The sequence below is a fragment of the Danio rerio genome, chromosome 8, assembly GCF_049306965.1.
Source record: "Danio rerio strain Tuebingen ecotype United States chromosome 8, GRCz12tu, whole genome shotgun sequence".
Taxonomy (NCBI): Eukaryota; Metazoa; Chordata; class Actinopteri; order Cypriniformes; family Danionidae; genus Danio; species Danio rerio.
Window position 1 is genome coordinate 24083151 of NC_133183.1, and position 15671 is coordinate 24098821.

Here is a 15671-nt window from a genome sequence, read left to right on the forward strand (position 1 = left end):
ATTTTGACTTCAACTGTATATCAAAAAATTAAAAACAAACCAAAATTGAATATATAGTTTAAATAAAATGCTGAACTTGACCGGTCAGTCTGCATGACTGTGCTATTAGCAATTCAGTCCATTTCGGGAGAAGCTGTGAGAAATCAAGATAAACAGAAACACAACTGAAAATACTATACTATAAATATTATGTGCTTTCTAATCTGAGGCGTGCAGGTGCACCTGATGTGTCTGTCACAACAACAAATTATCATCTGACAACCAGAGCTCTAGTAGAAACTGAATGGATGGCTTTTTGGAGATTTCTGGGCATTAAAGGGACAGATAATTTGCTGTTCATTTACTCACCCTCAGGCCCAAAACGATGTAGGTGATTTATTTTTTTTTTACCTGAAATTGTTGTCCTCTGGTATGCATAACTTATAATGAAATTATACATTTTTTTGAATATGCATGCAAAAAAATAGTTCATTCATTAAGTGACGAGGAGCCAGTAGATCAAGCATTAGTGTATGGTAAAAACAGTTTGTCCAGGCTGTGGATAACAGTGTTCAGTTTGTTGCACCAAGCAATCGTTTTCTTTCATTTTGACACATCCTCAGAATCATCAGGAGCCACATGTATGAATTCGAATTTGTATGCATATGTTTTTGAAATCTCAAAGTGATGGAACCCACTGACTTTTATTATACAAAAAGACAATATTTTCAACTTTTGAAATTTTTTCATGTTTTCTTAATCAAACTTAAGTCAAGTTAAGCTTTATTTTCATTCTGCTATATGTATGGACAAAGTTGAGGCAAATGATGGCTTTTGCATGATAACAGTGCTACATAAATAAACTATAAACATAAACAACACTAGATGTAAGAGCAATTTTCAAACAATTTTCTATTTATAGCTATCAAATTCAAGCGGTAATCTACCTATTCATATACTATAAATATTTAACCATACACACATGACAGACTATACAAGTACTTTACATAATACAGTCAAATATTGTGCAAAGGAGGTACATAATGCATTTTTTACTTGTACATTTAATTTAAAATGTATATCAAATGTTTATATTTATACATTTTTGATTATCAAAATGGTGAACTTGTGTGTTTTATACGTGAAAGTGAACTGCAGCTCTCATGGAGTCTTCTGAACAAGCAGTTGTACACTGAGAACAAGCAGTCAATGTCAGCACTTTGGTTAAAAATATAATAACTTTCGATTTGTTTCTCACCAAACACCATCATAAACTCTAAGAACACTTGGAAAAACAGTATTGAAACACTAACAATATATTTCAGATGAACCCATTGTTTAATATTTAAAAAAGAAAATGGTTGATGTGCTTGCTTTTCACTGCTATTATGCAGAGGAGTGTGAGGAAGAATTATTTTTATGTCTCCATTTGCTATATGATAAAGAAAGAAGGTTGTATGGAATTGAAACTACCGCAGGGTGAGATAATAATAGCTAAATTTTTATTTTGGATGAACTATCCCATTTAAAATGAATGTCCAGGATTAAATATATATAGTCCATATACACAAGTTTACACCATGGCCATCAAAATTCTCTGTTAAAAACAAAAATCTCCCCATGTTTTTTTTTTTCTTTTCCTCCACCTGCACAGGTTTCATGCATCTTTCACAGACTGAGATGTGTTCAGAGCGTCAACAATATCCTGATGACAATGCATCGAGAGTCACACTCTCTAAAGGTCAACCACCCACATGAGGGCCAATTAGAGCCTGCTGTCAACTGCTATCACATGTGAATTATCACCTCAGAACTGCAGAGAAGTGACGTCAGCCGATAAGAGGCCACAGATTTTGATGAATATTCCATCCTCCATTCCCTCCTACTATTTATCTTGATTTTTCTTTTTGTTTTGTGTCGCCAATGTCTCAATCTTTCTTGTTAACACAATGAAGAAAGGGCTATTTTTTTAAACTCGAAGCTGCTTGCCAATCGCAGATGATGGATTCATATAATCACTTCTGACCCTGATAAAGATCCTCTGCTGAAATCTTTGAGTGGAGGTCTGTCTGACTATTTCACGCTTGTTTTTGTTTTGTTTTTTATGTCCTTAATAAATCTAAAAGTTTAGTATGTGCTGAAAACTCTAACTGACTGTTCAAACTGTGAACTACTAGTTAATTTATTTGATGGTTTAAATAATAATAATAATAATAATAATAATAATAATAGTTAATAATATGCAGTGGAGCAGTAGGTAGTGCTGTCGCCTCACAGCAAGAAAGTCGCTGGTTCGACCCCCGGCTAGGTCAATTGGCGTTTGTGTGGAGTTTGCATGTTCTCTCTGCATAGAGTTTGCATGTTCTCTCTGGTTTCCCCCACAGTTCAAAGACATGCAGTACAGGTTAATCGGGTAAGCTAAATTGTCTGTAGTGTATGAGTGTGAATGGGTGTGTATGGATGTTTCCCAGAGATGGGTTGCGGCTGGAAGGGTATCCGCTGCATAAAACATGTGCTGGATAAGTTGGTGGTTTATTCCGCTGTGGCGACCCCGGATTAATAAAGGGACTAAGCCGAAAAGAAAATGAATGAATGAATGAATAATAATAATTATTATTATATATTTCAAAGGCATCTATTGGTTAATAACAATAACAACATTATTATAGAACAAGGTTAACAAATAATAAACCGTATTATTAAATATTATTATTGTTGTTGTTGTTGTTGTTTTTAATATTATAATATTTATTATTTTTATAATAATTATTATTATTATTATGATGATGATTATTATTATTATTATATTTTAAAGACATCTATTAGTTAATAATATTAAAAACAACACTATTATAGAACATGGTTAACGAATAATAAACAGTATTATTAAATATTATTATTATTATTATTATTGTTAACAATAACAACAACAATAACAATAACAACAACAACAATAATAATAATAATAATAATAATAATAATAATAATACTGTTTATTATTCGTTAACCATGTTCTATAATAGTGTTGTTTTTAATATTATTAACTAATAGATGTCTTTAAAATATAATAATAATAATAATAATAATAATAATAATAATAATAATAATATAAAGCTTTTTGGGTTTCCCAGAGATGGGTTGCGGCTGGAAGGGCATCCGCTGCGCAAAAAAACTTGCTGGATAAGTTGGCGATTCATTCTGCTGTGGCGACCCCGGATTAATAAATGGACTAAGCCGACAAGAAAATGAATGAATGAATAAAGCTTTTTGGAAAAAAAAAATATTTTAAGGATTAAATTATGATTATAAGCAGCAAGGAATCTAGACACTACATCTGTGCAGTTGTTTCGATCAATGAGAAATCTTAAAAGACCTTTTTTTAGGTAACAGACAGAATACCTCAGGCTAAATTCTCTTCAAACTCACAGGTTTAAAGTCTATACTGTAAGTGGTTCAGGACAAATTAATAGCAGAGGTTTATACCCGAGGCAATGGATTTAAACAAACTCTACCCAGAACACCTTGTGAATATCAATATGCCTTGCCAGCACTACAGTATAATAAATCATACCAATAGGATTTCAAGCACTGAAATAATTTTATCATAAGGACACTAAGATCAACAAAAAGAAGATCACTTGAACATCACAACAAGTGACGTCCTGTGTGTTGATTTATATTCAGTTAAAATACTTGGGGATAGTCAGCTCTAATACTCCAATAAGTAAATAATTGATGAATTGTGCATCAATCAGATCACAGTGAAAGACTAAAAATCCATATGAGGTTCTGCCCAAACTGTGCTGTTGAGCAGATTTTGTGATGTACTTAATCACTTTTATTCATTCCCCAATAAATATTGTTCAGTGTTTCCTCTAGGATTTTTTCCAGGTGTGGCGGCAGGCCTTTTTTTTTTTTTTTTTTTTTACACAGATTTACCTGTGACGTTATTTCAATGACAAATGTCGTGGGCGCAGTATTAGAAGTCAAGATAGCATTAATGTAATAGCCTACAGCATGCAATTTCTTTGCTTGCATGCTGATTTCCTCTGCTCGTGCTCAAAATTTCTTGCATGCCCCCTTAAATATAAGCCGCTTCAAGAGTGTGCAGATCTTCTTGTGCGCTCTCAAATAAACGTTGCTGAAGTGCGGTTTAGTGTGTTTATGTTACGAGTATGTCTCCAGCATTTATTAGATTTGCTAGGAATATTTATGAATGTGTCCAATAGACTTACAGACAGTATTAATGCATCCTGAAGTAAAGTGAAACGGCTTTACGTCGTGTTTGCTGGGTCTCGAGCATCACGCACCTGTCAGTCAGTCAGTCAGCACGTCACCTTAAAGGGTTAAACAAATGAGCACTACTACGGTTACAGAAAGGTTCGCGCTGTTATAATTTACTTACTCTTTAATATGTTTTGGTGCGATTATCACCCATTGTTAAAAAAATAAAATGTTTTGAATGAGAAGCTGTAATGTAGCCGTGGCGGAATGAACTTTGGCATGGCGCCCCGCCATGGAAGAATGAATGTAGCGGAAGCAATGTTTTTTTTTTTTTTTTTTTTTTTAAGTATTTAAATGAGTACATTTTCACAATTATTAATCACAAACAAGTTTTGGGGAATAGCTTCACATGTTGAGATATTCGCTAATGTAGTGTACAATTGTATTTTTTTAAATGTATTATTATATATTAATTTTTTGTACTGTTATTATTTTACTGATCACTTTTTTCATTGGAACAAAATGAATTTGCCATTAAAACTTTTCAGTTAAAGAGTCAATACTCAAATAATATTTAGTGACAATTTAATAACAAACTTAATTTGTACCACTACAGTTGAGGTCAAGAAAAGAATTTATGACACTGTCATAAAAGTCATGACAATTATAATAGGCCCCATGACATATACATGAAACATGTCATGTTTATTTCAGATTTATGATAATTATGTTGTCTCGGTAATGTCAAATTGTCATGACAAAGACAAACAGGTTATAATGTATTTGTTTGTCAAGTTTCTATAACAAAAACATCTAAAACAACGTCACTTTTGCATTTAAAATGACATAACCTAGCAAATGACATTTAATGATAGTTGTCATAAGCATTCATAAAGCCTCATTTATATTTATTAATACATGTCATGATTATAAAAATTGTATAAATAACCCTTCACACAATGTTATATCTGTATGTATACAAAACAGTTCTGTCTGGTTCTTCAATCTGACTGGCTTATAGCCATGCGATATTCCACAAATAACAGCCCTCCTACAGCCTCTTCACCTTTTACCTGTTTATGTATTACTACGCCCACATACAGCGACAAGCAGAGGACATTCTACAGCTCGACAAATATCGCTGCTGTTGGACAACATACTTTATTTTTGAGGTTTTTTTAAGTCAAAAATGTAATTGTTAAGATTGTAGCTATGCCATTTATTTATAAGGATGGTGCCTATTTTAAATATTTATATTTCAGAGCATCGGATTCAGTGCATTGACTGGCATCAGCCAGTCTGAGCAGACCAAAGAATTATAAGATAACGACAGAGACTGCACAATAAGTCCTTAGGGGAGAAAAACAGCATTATCAAAACTACAGTAAGTTTCAAACTACAGCTGATCAATAATTATAAAACTGGTAAGTGATATTCTAAGTTAATCTCTCTTTTGTATTTTTAATGCTGTATTTACACCAAAAAAACTGGTAGTGTTTGCTTTGCTCTGGCTTTTTTCGGTGTTAATTATTGTGAAATCCTGATTGCAACAGAAAAATACTAGGAAATCTCTGTAGACTAATGGCATTTCATGCCGTTCAGCCTTATAATCCTAAAATGTGAGCAAAAATGACCTGTTTTGTCATCACTTTAGAAATTACGTTAGAGAATCATTCAAATACTTGCTCTAAATTAATGTTATTGAACTGGCAACGCTTTCTGCTGTTCTTACCGTCAGCTGCAGACGTGATTGAGTGGCAGAAGAAAGTAGTTCCTTGTACAAAAGGGTTTTTGAGAAACTCCGTGTTTGATTTTCCTTTATATACACGATTATGCTGTCGAACTGTTGTATAAACGCAATATCACACTCATAGCATTGCTTATATACAGCCATATCCCACTGCTACCTGTTTAACATTTCTCATATACATGCTGTAAACTATCATCTGAAACTCAGAATCTTTTGTTATCAGAATTGTTCTAAAAAACATGGTATGAGGGCATCCAGTCGCACTTTATATTAGGTGGCCTTAACTAATATGTACTTCGACTAAAATTAATAATTTGTTACAATGTACTTATTGTGAAAATACATGCTTTTACATTGTACTTATGATTGATTAAATACATTTGTAAATACGCTGTTGACCATCTCATACAACTTAACCCACCCTAAACCTACCCATACCACCAAACTGTCCCACCTCAAGATCACCAGGAGTGTTCTCCAACACATTATGAACACAGTACAGAAAGTACACTGTACTTATTTTTTGATGCAAATACATAGTTTTAGGGCCACCTAATATAAAGTGGAACCGAGCATCCTTATATAATAGCTCCTCTGACATTCCACTGACCTCGCAATGAAATTGACACATCCTGAGCACTTCAGGAAACTTAATTAAAACTTCCTCACATTCACGGTAGATGCACAAGTCTGCAGGTTTTTTTGCGCTGTATTAAGGACACACCAGGTTTCCTCACACCATAAACACCCAGTTGAAGTAGCGCTATGAAGGGGTGAGAAACAAAAGGTGTGTCACAAGTCATCAAAAATGACATTGTTATCAATTTCCACCACTTCAATTTTCCCCCTCATGTCTCTCCCTCTCTCTCAGTTTAAGGGATGACCAAAGCGGTGTGTCTGCAGTGTGTAAATAATTGCAAACGCATGAGTGCATCTGTCAAACATGGTTACTGGGGTCCAGGCTCCACAAACACACACACACACATAGAAAGAGAGAGACTGCAGACAGCTTTCACAGATCCACACACCCTGAAACATAACTGCACTAGAATACAGAGTACTGTCTTACAGAAGGTGCAATGCTTCTTTCCCGTAATGCAAAGTGTGTGAGGGAGAAATTTACAGGAAAAAATACAGAAATTTCCGATATAAGACTCGTGGAGGCGGCGGACCACAGCTCCAGAACCAACTAATTGTGTTCATATGCTGACACTTTGCATCCATAGTGACTTATATCACGTCTTAATTAAGCGTGACACAAGGCATCAAGTGATAAATCACACGTGTCTGTCAGCAATAATTCTCTTTCAGAAATAAATATCTCTTTTAGAGAGACTTACTATTACTAATGAGGTGAGTGTTGGTTTTGGAATTTTGGAAATTCTGTTTTATATACAATTATTGTGTTACATTTTTGACAAGGATATGACAATTACACTGGACAAACAACTGCATTTGTTTAATTGTTTAAGCAGACTTGTTAATACTCAACACCTGTCCAACTGAGGTTTCACATTTAAAAGCACATAAAAGAAAAATAAATACATATACAGAACATAATTCTAGATCTCTTTTTAATTACAAAGTGTGCAAAAATTTAGGGTAAATAAGATATTCTTATGATTTAAAATAATCCTTTAATCAAGGGATTTATTAAACCAAAAAAAAAAAAAGAATTTTATTAAATATTTAAAAATTATGTAATGGATTTAATAATGTAACGAAGATGGCGGATGACCCTTCATCTCTCCTGAATATTGACTGGGTACTTCCTCGGTGCTATTTCATGGTAGCGACCATTTATAAGCACACTCTTTATGTCTGTTCTTTGCAAAGATTTGCCAGTTTGACTGCCTTACCAAACGTTTTCCTACTGTTGTGTTTGCCATTGTGTTATTACCTTTTTTGACTACTGCTTTTTGGATTTCGGACGGTCTAGTGTGCGTTTTCAGATTGCCTCTTCGTTTGCTTGACTTTGCCTGATTTATGATTATGATTCTTGCTTTTAGCTTAAATGTACGCTCTTTGTTTGATAAACCTCCAGCATTTGGATTCATTTCACCTCCATGTCTTCAACCTTAAGCTCCCTCACAATAAAAATACATTATATACAAACAATACTTTTTTTATGTTTTTTTAAACATTTAATTTGCAAAATCTATTCAAGTTAACTAATTTATTAGCTTTTTATTGTTTAGTTTTAGGAAAGTGATTTTCCTTTAATTACACATTTTCAGTTATACACAGAGATAACGTTAGTCCTGTTTGCCACTGTGCTAACACATACGTATTTGTAGCTCTGTCCTATTTTGAAAAAGAGCACAATCTCATTTCAAGAGTTCACACTTAGATATGCTTGGCGTTAATAGCAGATTTGGCATGCTGTCCCAGGAGATAATTGAGCCAAAAGCTCCCACCTGGTCAATAAACATATAAGGGAGTCCGAGATCAGGTAGGTCTCGAGAGCTTCACCTGGAAAACGGAGGAAAAGGAGGAGGTGGGGGGGAAGGAGGGATTCTTCCAAAACGAGCATAAGGTAGTAGGGTGAAATCGGTCTATTTATTGTAAGCGTAGATCAATCTGATTGCATTATTACTCATTACGGATGAAAGACTAGCTGTGATAAATCATATCACGTGCTCCTCTCCAAATTAATTTATAAAACTTAAATTTAAGGCGACGGTCACCAAAATTTGGATAAAAGCCATTTAAAGAAGTTATAAACAATTATTTGTGTGGTATTTTGAGCTAAAACTTTACATACACACCCTTGGGACATCAGACTTATTTTGCACATTGGTAAAGGGGCATAATAAGTCGTCTTAAAGGAAAGCTTTCATATGAATATCACATCTTCATATAGTGACACAGATTCTGAAAATACCACAAGCATCACATAACTACCATAGTGTGTTTCGCAAACAAAAATTTTCAATTCATTCACAAAGACGAACAGAAGTGCCTTCGTCCACTATATTACTCATAGAAACTATACGATTTAATCAGGTGTACAACCTTTCTTTAGATTTACCGACTCAAAATGTGACCATTTCTATGGCAATGACTGTGTACTTTATATGTGCCGCCTTTTAATTACCAGCCTTGATTAGTAACATCTAGGCTGCATTAGCAAACCGCGGGCATCTCTATCATCCGAAGGTCTCTGCAGCCTCTTTGCACGTACTTTGTTCATTTAAATCTTCATTTTGGAAAAACAGAAGCAGATGGTGTTTGTGACTGTAGAGTATTTGGGTAGATTTATAATGTATATGTGAGGTTTATCAGAGAGACACAATGCAACTCTAATCAGAGAAATCTGGAGTTAGTCTGTACAACGGTCTCCATCCTAATGCAAAACCCAACACGCCGTGCCAGTGAAATCAACTCTGATTTCCTCTGCAGGCTTTTTTATCCAGACTGTGTCCAGACCACCTGTGCATTTGATAAACACTGAAGACAATCATTTACAAAGTTTTATTTTGGTTATTTATTTTCACATGCTAAAGAGACTACAGAGAGTGTGCACAGAGCTTACCATTTAATTCTAGTAATCTATGTTATGTATATTCATGTAAAGTGTGTATCTACAGCGTAAGGAATACCAGCTTACAGAGCTCATTCTGATTCTGATACAAAACTGTGGATCAAATAATATCAGCTGAAACCATATTTGCTTTTGTTGTGAAGCTGAAAAGCATTGTAAACGCACCTTCCAGCAAGTTTAACATTTAATAAATGAAGTATCATCTGTGTGGATGTACTCTTTGTGAGTTCATTTGAGCTTAATACATCTCCCTCAATCCAAAGTACAGGAAATCAGTATCTACATTTGTATATCTAACTCCTAAAAAACAATAATACAGCATGGAAGTTTGAACAATATTCCTGTCACAACTTTGGTCTGACTATAACAATTTTTGTGACACACTTTCAAAAAGATATAGCATTCAACTAGATTATACGGTATGAGTGTGAGTGCTGGTATGCCCTTTTTTTAAGCCTTGTGTGTCTGTTACGCTTCAGCTAAAAATACCTTACCAATCTTAATTGTTATTATTATTACTATAATTTACTATAAATTCCAGTTTTTAGGGTAACAAAAACACACTTTCGTATGCATCTCCTAAAAAGTAAATGAGCTGCTGCATGCATTTACGATTTTGTCAGTTTAAACTCCCGATGTACCATTTTCTGAACACACAGCTCTAAGGGACTAACAGAAAGCTGTTTGTCAGACATCTTGTAGAAGGAGTATTACAGTAAGTTCTCTTTCACATCAACTCTCAGATATAAGCTTATCTCATAAGCGCACACACATAACATACATATTGTTGGATCTTGTGAATGTAAGCAGTAGGGGAAGAAATTGCATGTGTATCAGCATATTAGATCTGTGAAACAGCATGGACATGGTCACACCACACTAGTACAATAGTGCAACTCAAACTGGCCTCTGCCCTCTTTATTGTGGAAACACCAAAAGTAGGCAACATCAGGGTTTCAAAAATATTTAAAAATATATATTTTAAGAGTATTTACATATTTTGTTTTGAGCAAACAAGCTCTTCACCAGGTTGTCACTTGTCTACTGAACTGCCTACATGGTTGAAACTTCATAAGATATGCAAAAGGTTTTTTTTTTTTTTTTCAAATAAATCTTTGGTCACACATTATTTTAATGTACAACTCACACTACTAAGAAACCATTAACAAACTATTACCTAAGAGCTTTTAGCTTAATGAACCACTAATTAGCTGTTTATTAATAGTTAGTTAGCTATTAGTTGGGTTTAGGTATTCGATAAGATTATGCCGAGTTCAGATTGCATGATTTTAGCGCTGATTTTGACTTGCCGACAAATGGCTGAACAATCACACAGTATGAACTATCAAAGATGCTGTCTGAGAAAATCGCAGACGAGTCGTAGATGTCCGTGAGATATTTGCCATGCTAAATATCTGGACCTGTCGACGATTCAAATTAGGCCGTGTGAAATGTGTTCTGATTAAAAATAGCATCGGTGATTACCTACAGCCAATGAGAGAGCAGCATCCACTAGTATGAGTATCTGCAGGCCAGAGAGAGGATGAGGAAGAAGTTAAAAGCACTCATTTTTTTGTTTATTTGGACTAAATAGATGGAAGAAATACTAGTGGAAATTTGGCAGAAGCACCCATGTCGCTTTGATGTGTCATCTGAGCAATATGAAAAAAAGGGAGAAATTGCTAATTCTCTTCAAAGTCCAGGTGAGCAAAGTAAGCAGATTTTCAACCCCACTAAAGGCTTCTTTCTCATTATGTAGTTAATACCAAAAGATATTCTACATGACCTCGCGTTGTTTCCATGTCACTTCTCTTGTGTGTTTGGTTGTGAGATGTAGTTTGGATAAAGTTTTCGGCAGTTCTTCCTATTTTAAAGTCATGCAGTGTGAAACCCTCTGTTGGCCAATCCATCTTGCAGTGTAAACAAAGCAGTGACAAAATGCCACCACAGACAGTCATGCAGTGTGAAAACATCTGTGACATGACTACTTTGAAAATCCTGCAGTCTGAACTCGGCATTAGGGATGTTAAATAAGATCATACTTAGTAAGTGCTAATAAGTAGTTAATATCTTAATAATAGGCATGTAATAAACCAGTAGTAAATGGTGTGAATAGTTATTTAAACTAAATAATACCAGATGTTTTCAATAAAGACTTGATAAAAAAAAATAAAACATTTAATATTTTGTGAGCCTTAGTGTAGCCAACTTTTTTTGTTTGTTTGTGTTTGGTTAGGCAGCCATTTTAGAATGATGCGTGTGCTTTTGTTTGCATTTTTATTGATTACCTTTAATTGCATTTTAATTTAGGATATTGTGACATTTCTAAAAGAAAACAACAACTACAATTAAGATATCAGAGTTAGTTTGGAAAGTAGTGCTTATTGATATAAACAAAAAAACTCCCTATGGATTTGGGACTTTGTGCTTTTGTAACTTTGTCTTTTTTATAATCAAACAAAAGTTGAAAGTGTAAAAAAAAAAACATAACAGAATCCTTTAAGGACAATAACAATAAAGGAACATTTGTGAATGCATAATACCACTGAAGTCCATATCCACCAAGGTTAGATTTTCAACACATTTTCGAAAACAAAACTCAGAAATTCTTTCTATCACTTGCCAACGAGGCAGATCATTGTTGCGTGTAAAGTTCGCAAATGGTTCTCTACTGTAAATAAAGACATTTTATATACAAATATCCATAACAGGTTTTAAACGTCTTTGATATACTGTGCTGATGAAAGGCTATGAGGACAAGTCACATCATTACTTAAGGAGAAAAAAAAACAGAACTGTCATAATAGAATGGCCTAAACGTTTGGTTGGAGAAATATCTTACTGTATTCTGGCAGTCTCTGTTGAGCAGCTGGAGCAGGTCAGATTCAAAGACCTCCACGGAGGGGAAGAGTGTCACACGTAGGCCCTCCAACACACACGAGAAGCTCTTCAGCAGACGAGGCTTCCGCAGCGCATCTGCTGCAACAGAGATGGAGTTATCATACCGTTAACATTGTACTCGTTTCCTGTGTGCGCAGCCAATTTGATCCAGCCATTATATTATTTCCCTTTATATTTAATGGTTATTCATTCTTTACAGCATTACAGCAACAAAGGATTTAATTATACAGTAAAAATTAATTTATCAGAACGCTTCAGAATGCCAAGATCCATTTACTTGTGGCAATAAATGAACAAGTGCACAGGATAACAAACTAGTGATGCACAAGAGGGCTCAATGTGTTCCAGAAGCTGGGGAAAATCCATGCGGTCGAGGCCAGTATAATGGAGCTCCATGTGGCCCAAATTTCTCTTCTGATTTGAAAAAAAAAGAATAAGGACCAATGATAATTTGTCATTTGGAGTGTGTGTCTGGCTGCAGCATCACATACACATTTCCTCCAGCTGAGATCTTTGGCTGGCCCCATTTCCGCTCTCAGTGGGGGTCTCACTGAGAAGCGTTTCAAACATTGTCTATTGAGAAAGTCTTGTGCATATGCAAGCCATTGCACCCACGTTTTATCTTTTGATGAAGACAAAAAAAAAATTTAGCTCAATTGCCCACAGGGGTCTAAGGGAAGATTTAATCAATTCTAAAATCATTTAAGTGATTTTCAAACTGTCATGTCACGTGCTTGGGATTGGCTTAGTTTTCCTTGGCACATCCAAACATACCCTGATGCTAACCTGCTCTTTAAGTTGCTCCTCCTTGATGTTTTATTTAGATGCTGTACAAAAAAAAATATGCTGTAAAATAAAAATGCAGTAAACCTTCACACAGAAGCAGGTTAAGTGAATCATCCTCCATAATTCATTTCAAAATAAACATCTGTTGTACAGCGTTAACCCTTAAGTTAACCGGGGTTTCTATAATTGATGTGCATTTCTTAGACGAACGCTGCCTATAAATCAGATATTTCTTAGAAGTGCTAGACCTGAATTTTTAGATGATACACGATGACTCATTTCAAAGCTCAATGATTTTTTTTTTAAATAAAGTTCAGCTTGGAATGTAGGAAGAATGTTTGACAATATTTCATGAGGCATACCACCCTTCAAAAGGTTTGGCTTAGTAAGATATTTTACACTTTTTTTTAAGAATGCACTCCCAGGCTACCCTGATAAAAAAGCAAAAACATAAATAATATTTATTCTTGTCATGGCAAACATGAGTAATCTTAAACTTTAGAATACATCATAGCTCTTACTCCAGAAATTTGCAGTTGTTTCTGTTGGCTTAACCTCATATGACCTATCAGTGTTACCAACTATAAAAAAAAAAAAAAAGGCGCAACACTCTGCTCAAAAAGTCACTAAATGTCCCTCCCAACAATTTGCATATTACTGACGTCATCACGTCCATCAGTTTTTGTTTAACAGCCTATGGTTAATATTTAATATAAATATTTTATTTGCACTACGCTTTATATATGCATGTCAATTTAATTAAATATATCATTTAAATATCAATATAGATGTAAAATGAATTTGCAGTAATCTCCCAGATAATAAACACACAAGTCCCAAAACTGTCACAAAAATCTCTGATTATGAACAAGAAAAGAATAAATGGCCAAATTAAATTGTTAATTTTAGTGGGCGCCAGTGGTGTAGTGGTTAGTGCGTCGACACATGCACTACGGTGCTCGCGGCAACCCCAGTTAGATTCCTCCTTGCGGTCCTATGCCGATCCTTCCCCTCTCTGCTCCCCATGCTTTCCTGTCAATTCTCTACTGCCCTATTAAATAAAGGTGAAACACCCAAAAAAATAATTATATATAAAAAAAGTTTTAATACAATTTTAATACAAGTGAGAAGGAAATCTGCTTGACTGTAACGTTACAAGGAAAATGCCTCAAGCTCGCGGTGCTAAATCATTTGCCGTCGGTATGCAGAGGAACAATCTGCTCTCAGGCTGCAGGTATGAGAGACTGTGACTGCATATGAGGGCTGGGCTGCTGAAGTGCTCTGAGTTGGGGGAGCGACTGACAGCATCACCTGAAGCTCATTGAGAAGAGTTGGAGCGATAGAGTATGGACACATGAGAGTCTATAAAAATCTCCAGTAACATCAAAAAAGTCACTAGATTTGTCGCAAGTCGATTTTTTTTTATTTGTCGCTAAGGAGGTCTGAAAAGTCGCTAAATATAGTGACAAAGTCGCTAAGTTGGCAACACTGTGACCTATATTATGCTACTTAAAATTGACTTATGTATTTGTTTTCATAAATAGACTGTACTTCATACTTTTGCATGCACAATATATAACTGCTATCTTTAATTGAGATCAAATACATGACATGCACATTTACCATCAACATTTCAGTTTTGAACATTCTCATTTTTTAAGTTATTTCTTTTTATTCACCTTACAGCTTTTTTGCAGCTCAATTAAATATTATGCTGAGGTGTGACTAAATTAATGTTAAAAATACACATCTTGTAGCTTTGTGATTAATATGAGGTGATGCCGAGTTTTACATGATGATTAAAACATTTTTTTAACTAACCCTTTAATCAATCTGACTCATTAACAAATCAATAATTTAGAAACTTTTCATTCATGCCCCCGTGAAAAACTGAGTTATTGGATGCAAGTATGAGGTAGGGACTGCTGAATAAGTGTTGTTTTAATGAAATTTGATACCGCACGCCGAATGGGGAAAAAAAGTCTCTGCATTTCAAAATGCAGAGGTCTGTTGTACTTTGCTGACTCAGTTAGTGCAGAGAATAGAGTTAAACAGACACGTGTGCGCAAAAAGTCTGGTAATAGTTTGATTAAATTGGTTTACACTACCACACTTCAATTATGCAACTAAAATAGGCATACTCTGCATGTCTTAATTTGATTTCCCTTTAGTTCGATTATGACTGTAGTCGGATTAAGGTCATCCAAAATCGCTGTTTACATGATAGACTCCTAATGAGAGTTTTGTCTTAATCATATAAAAATCAGATTGTTGGTGTCCATGTAAACATGCTCAATTTGGATGTTCACGTTTTTGATAGATGATTTGACGCAAAAAAAAATTTCACCAAGTAAATCTCAGACAGCTTTTCAGTGAACCATCACCTACATTTAGGTCTGTTTGTCGCAAAAAGTCATCCACGGCCACGTGTGTTTGTATTAGCACACGCAGGTTGCTGTGGCAGCAGACAGCAAGCCCGCTGGTTTG

The 15671-nt window shown here is 34.8% G+C and overlaps 1 protein-coding gene across 9 annotated transcripts in view; it reads right to left on the bottom strand.

The window, feature by feature from the left end:
- Positions 1-15671, bottom strand: part of nphp4 (nephronophthisis 4) — a 296460-nt gene that overhangs the window by 207745 nt on the left and 73044 nt on the right. For 5 of the 9 annotated variants that reach the window (XR_012384296.1, XM_073910320.1, XM_068223138.2 and 2 more), the window contains exon 6: positions 12340-12476. Coding sequence is in view for 8 of the 9 variants with exons in the window: in XM_073910320.1 (XP_073766421.1) it covers positions 12340-12476 (137 nt within the window). In the remaining variant the exon portion in view is untranslated. The remainder of the gene's footprint in view (positions 1-12339; positions 12477-15671) is intronic. The other 4 variants (XM_073910322.1, XM_068223140.2, XM_073910321.1 and 1 more) reach the window with 1 other exon arrangement.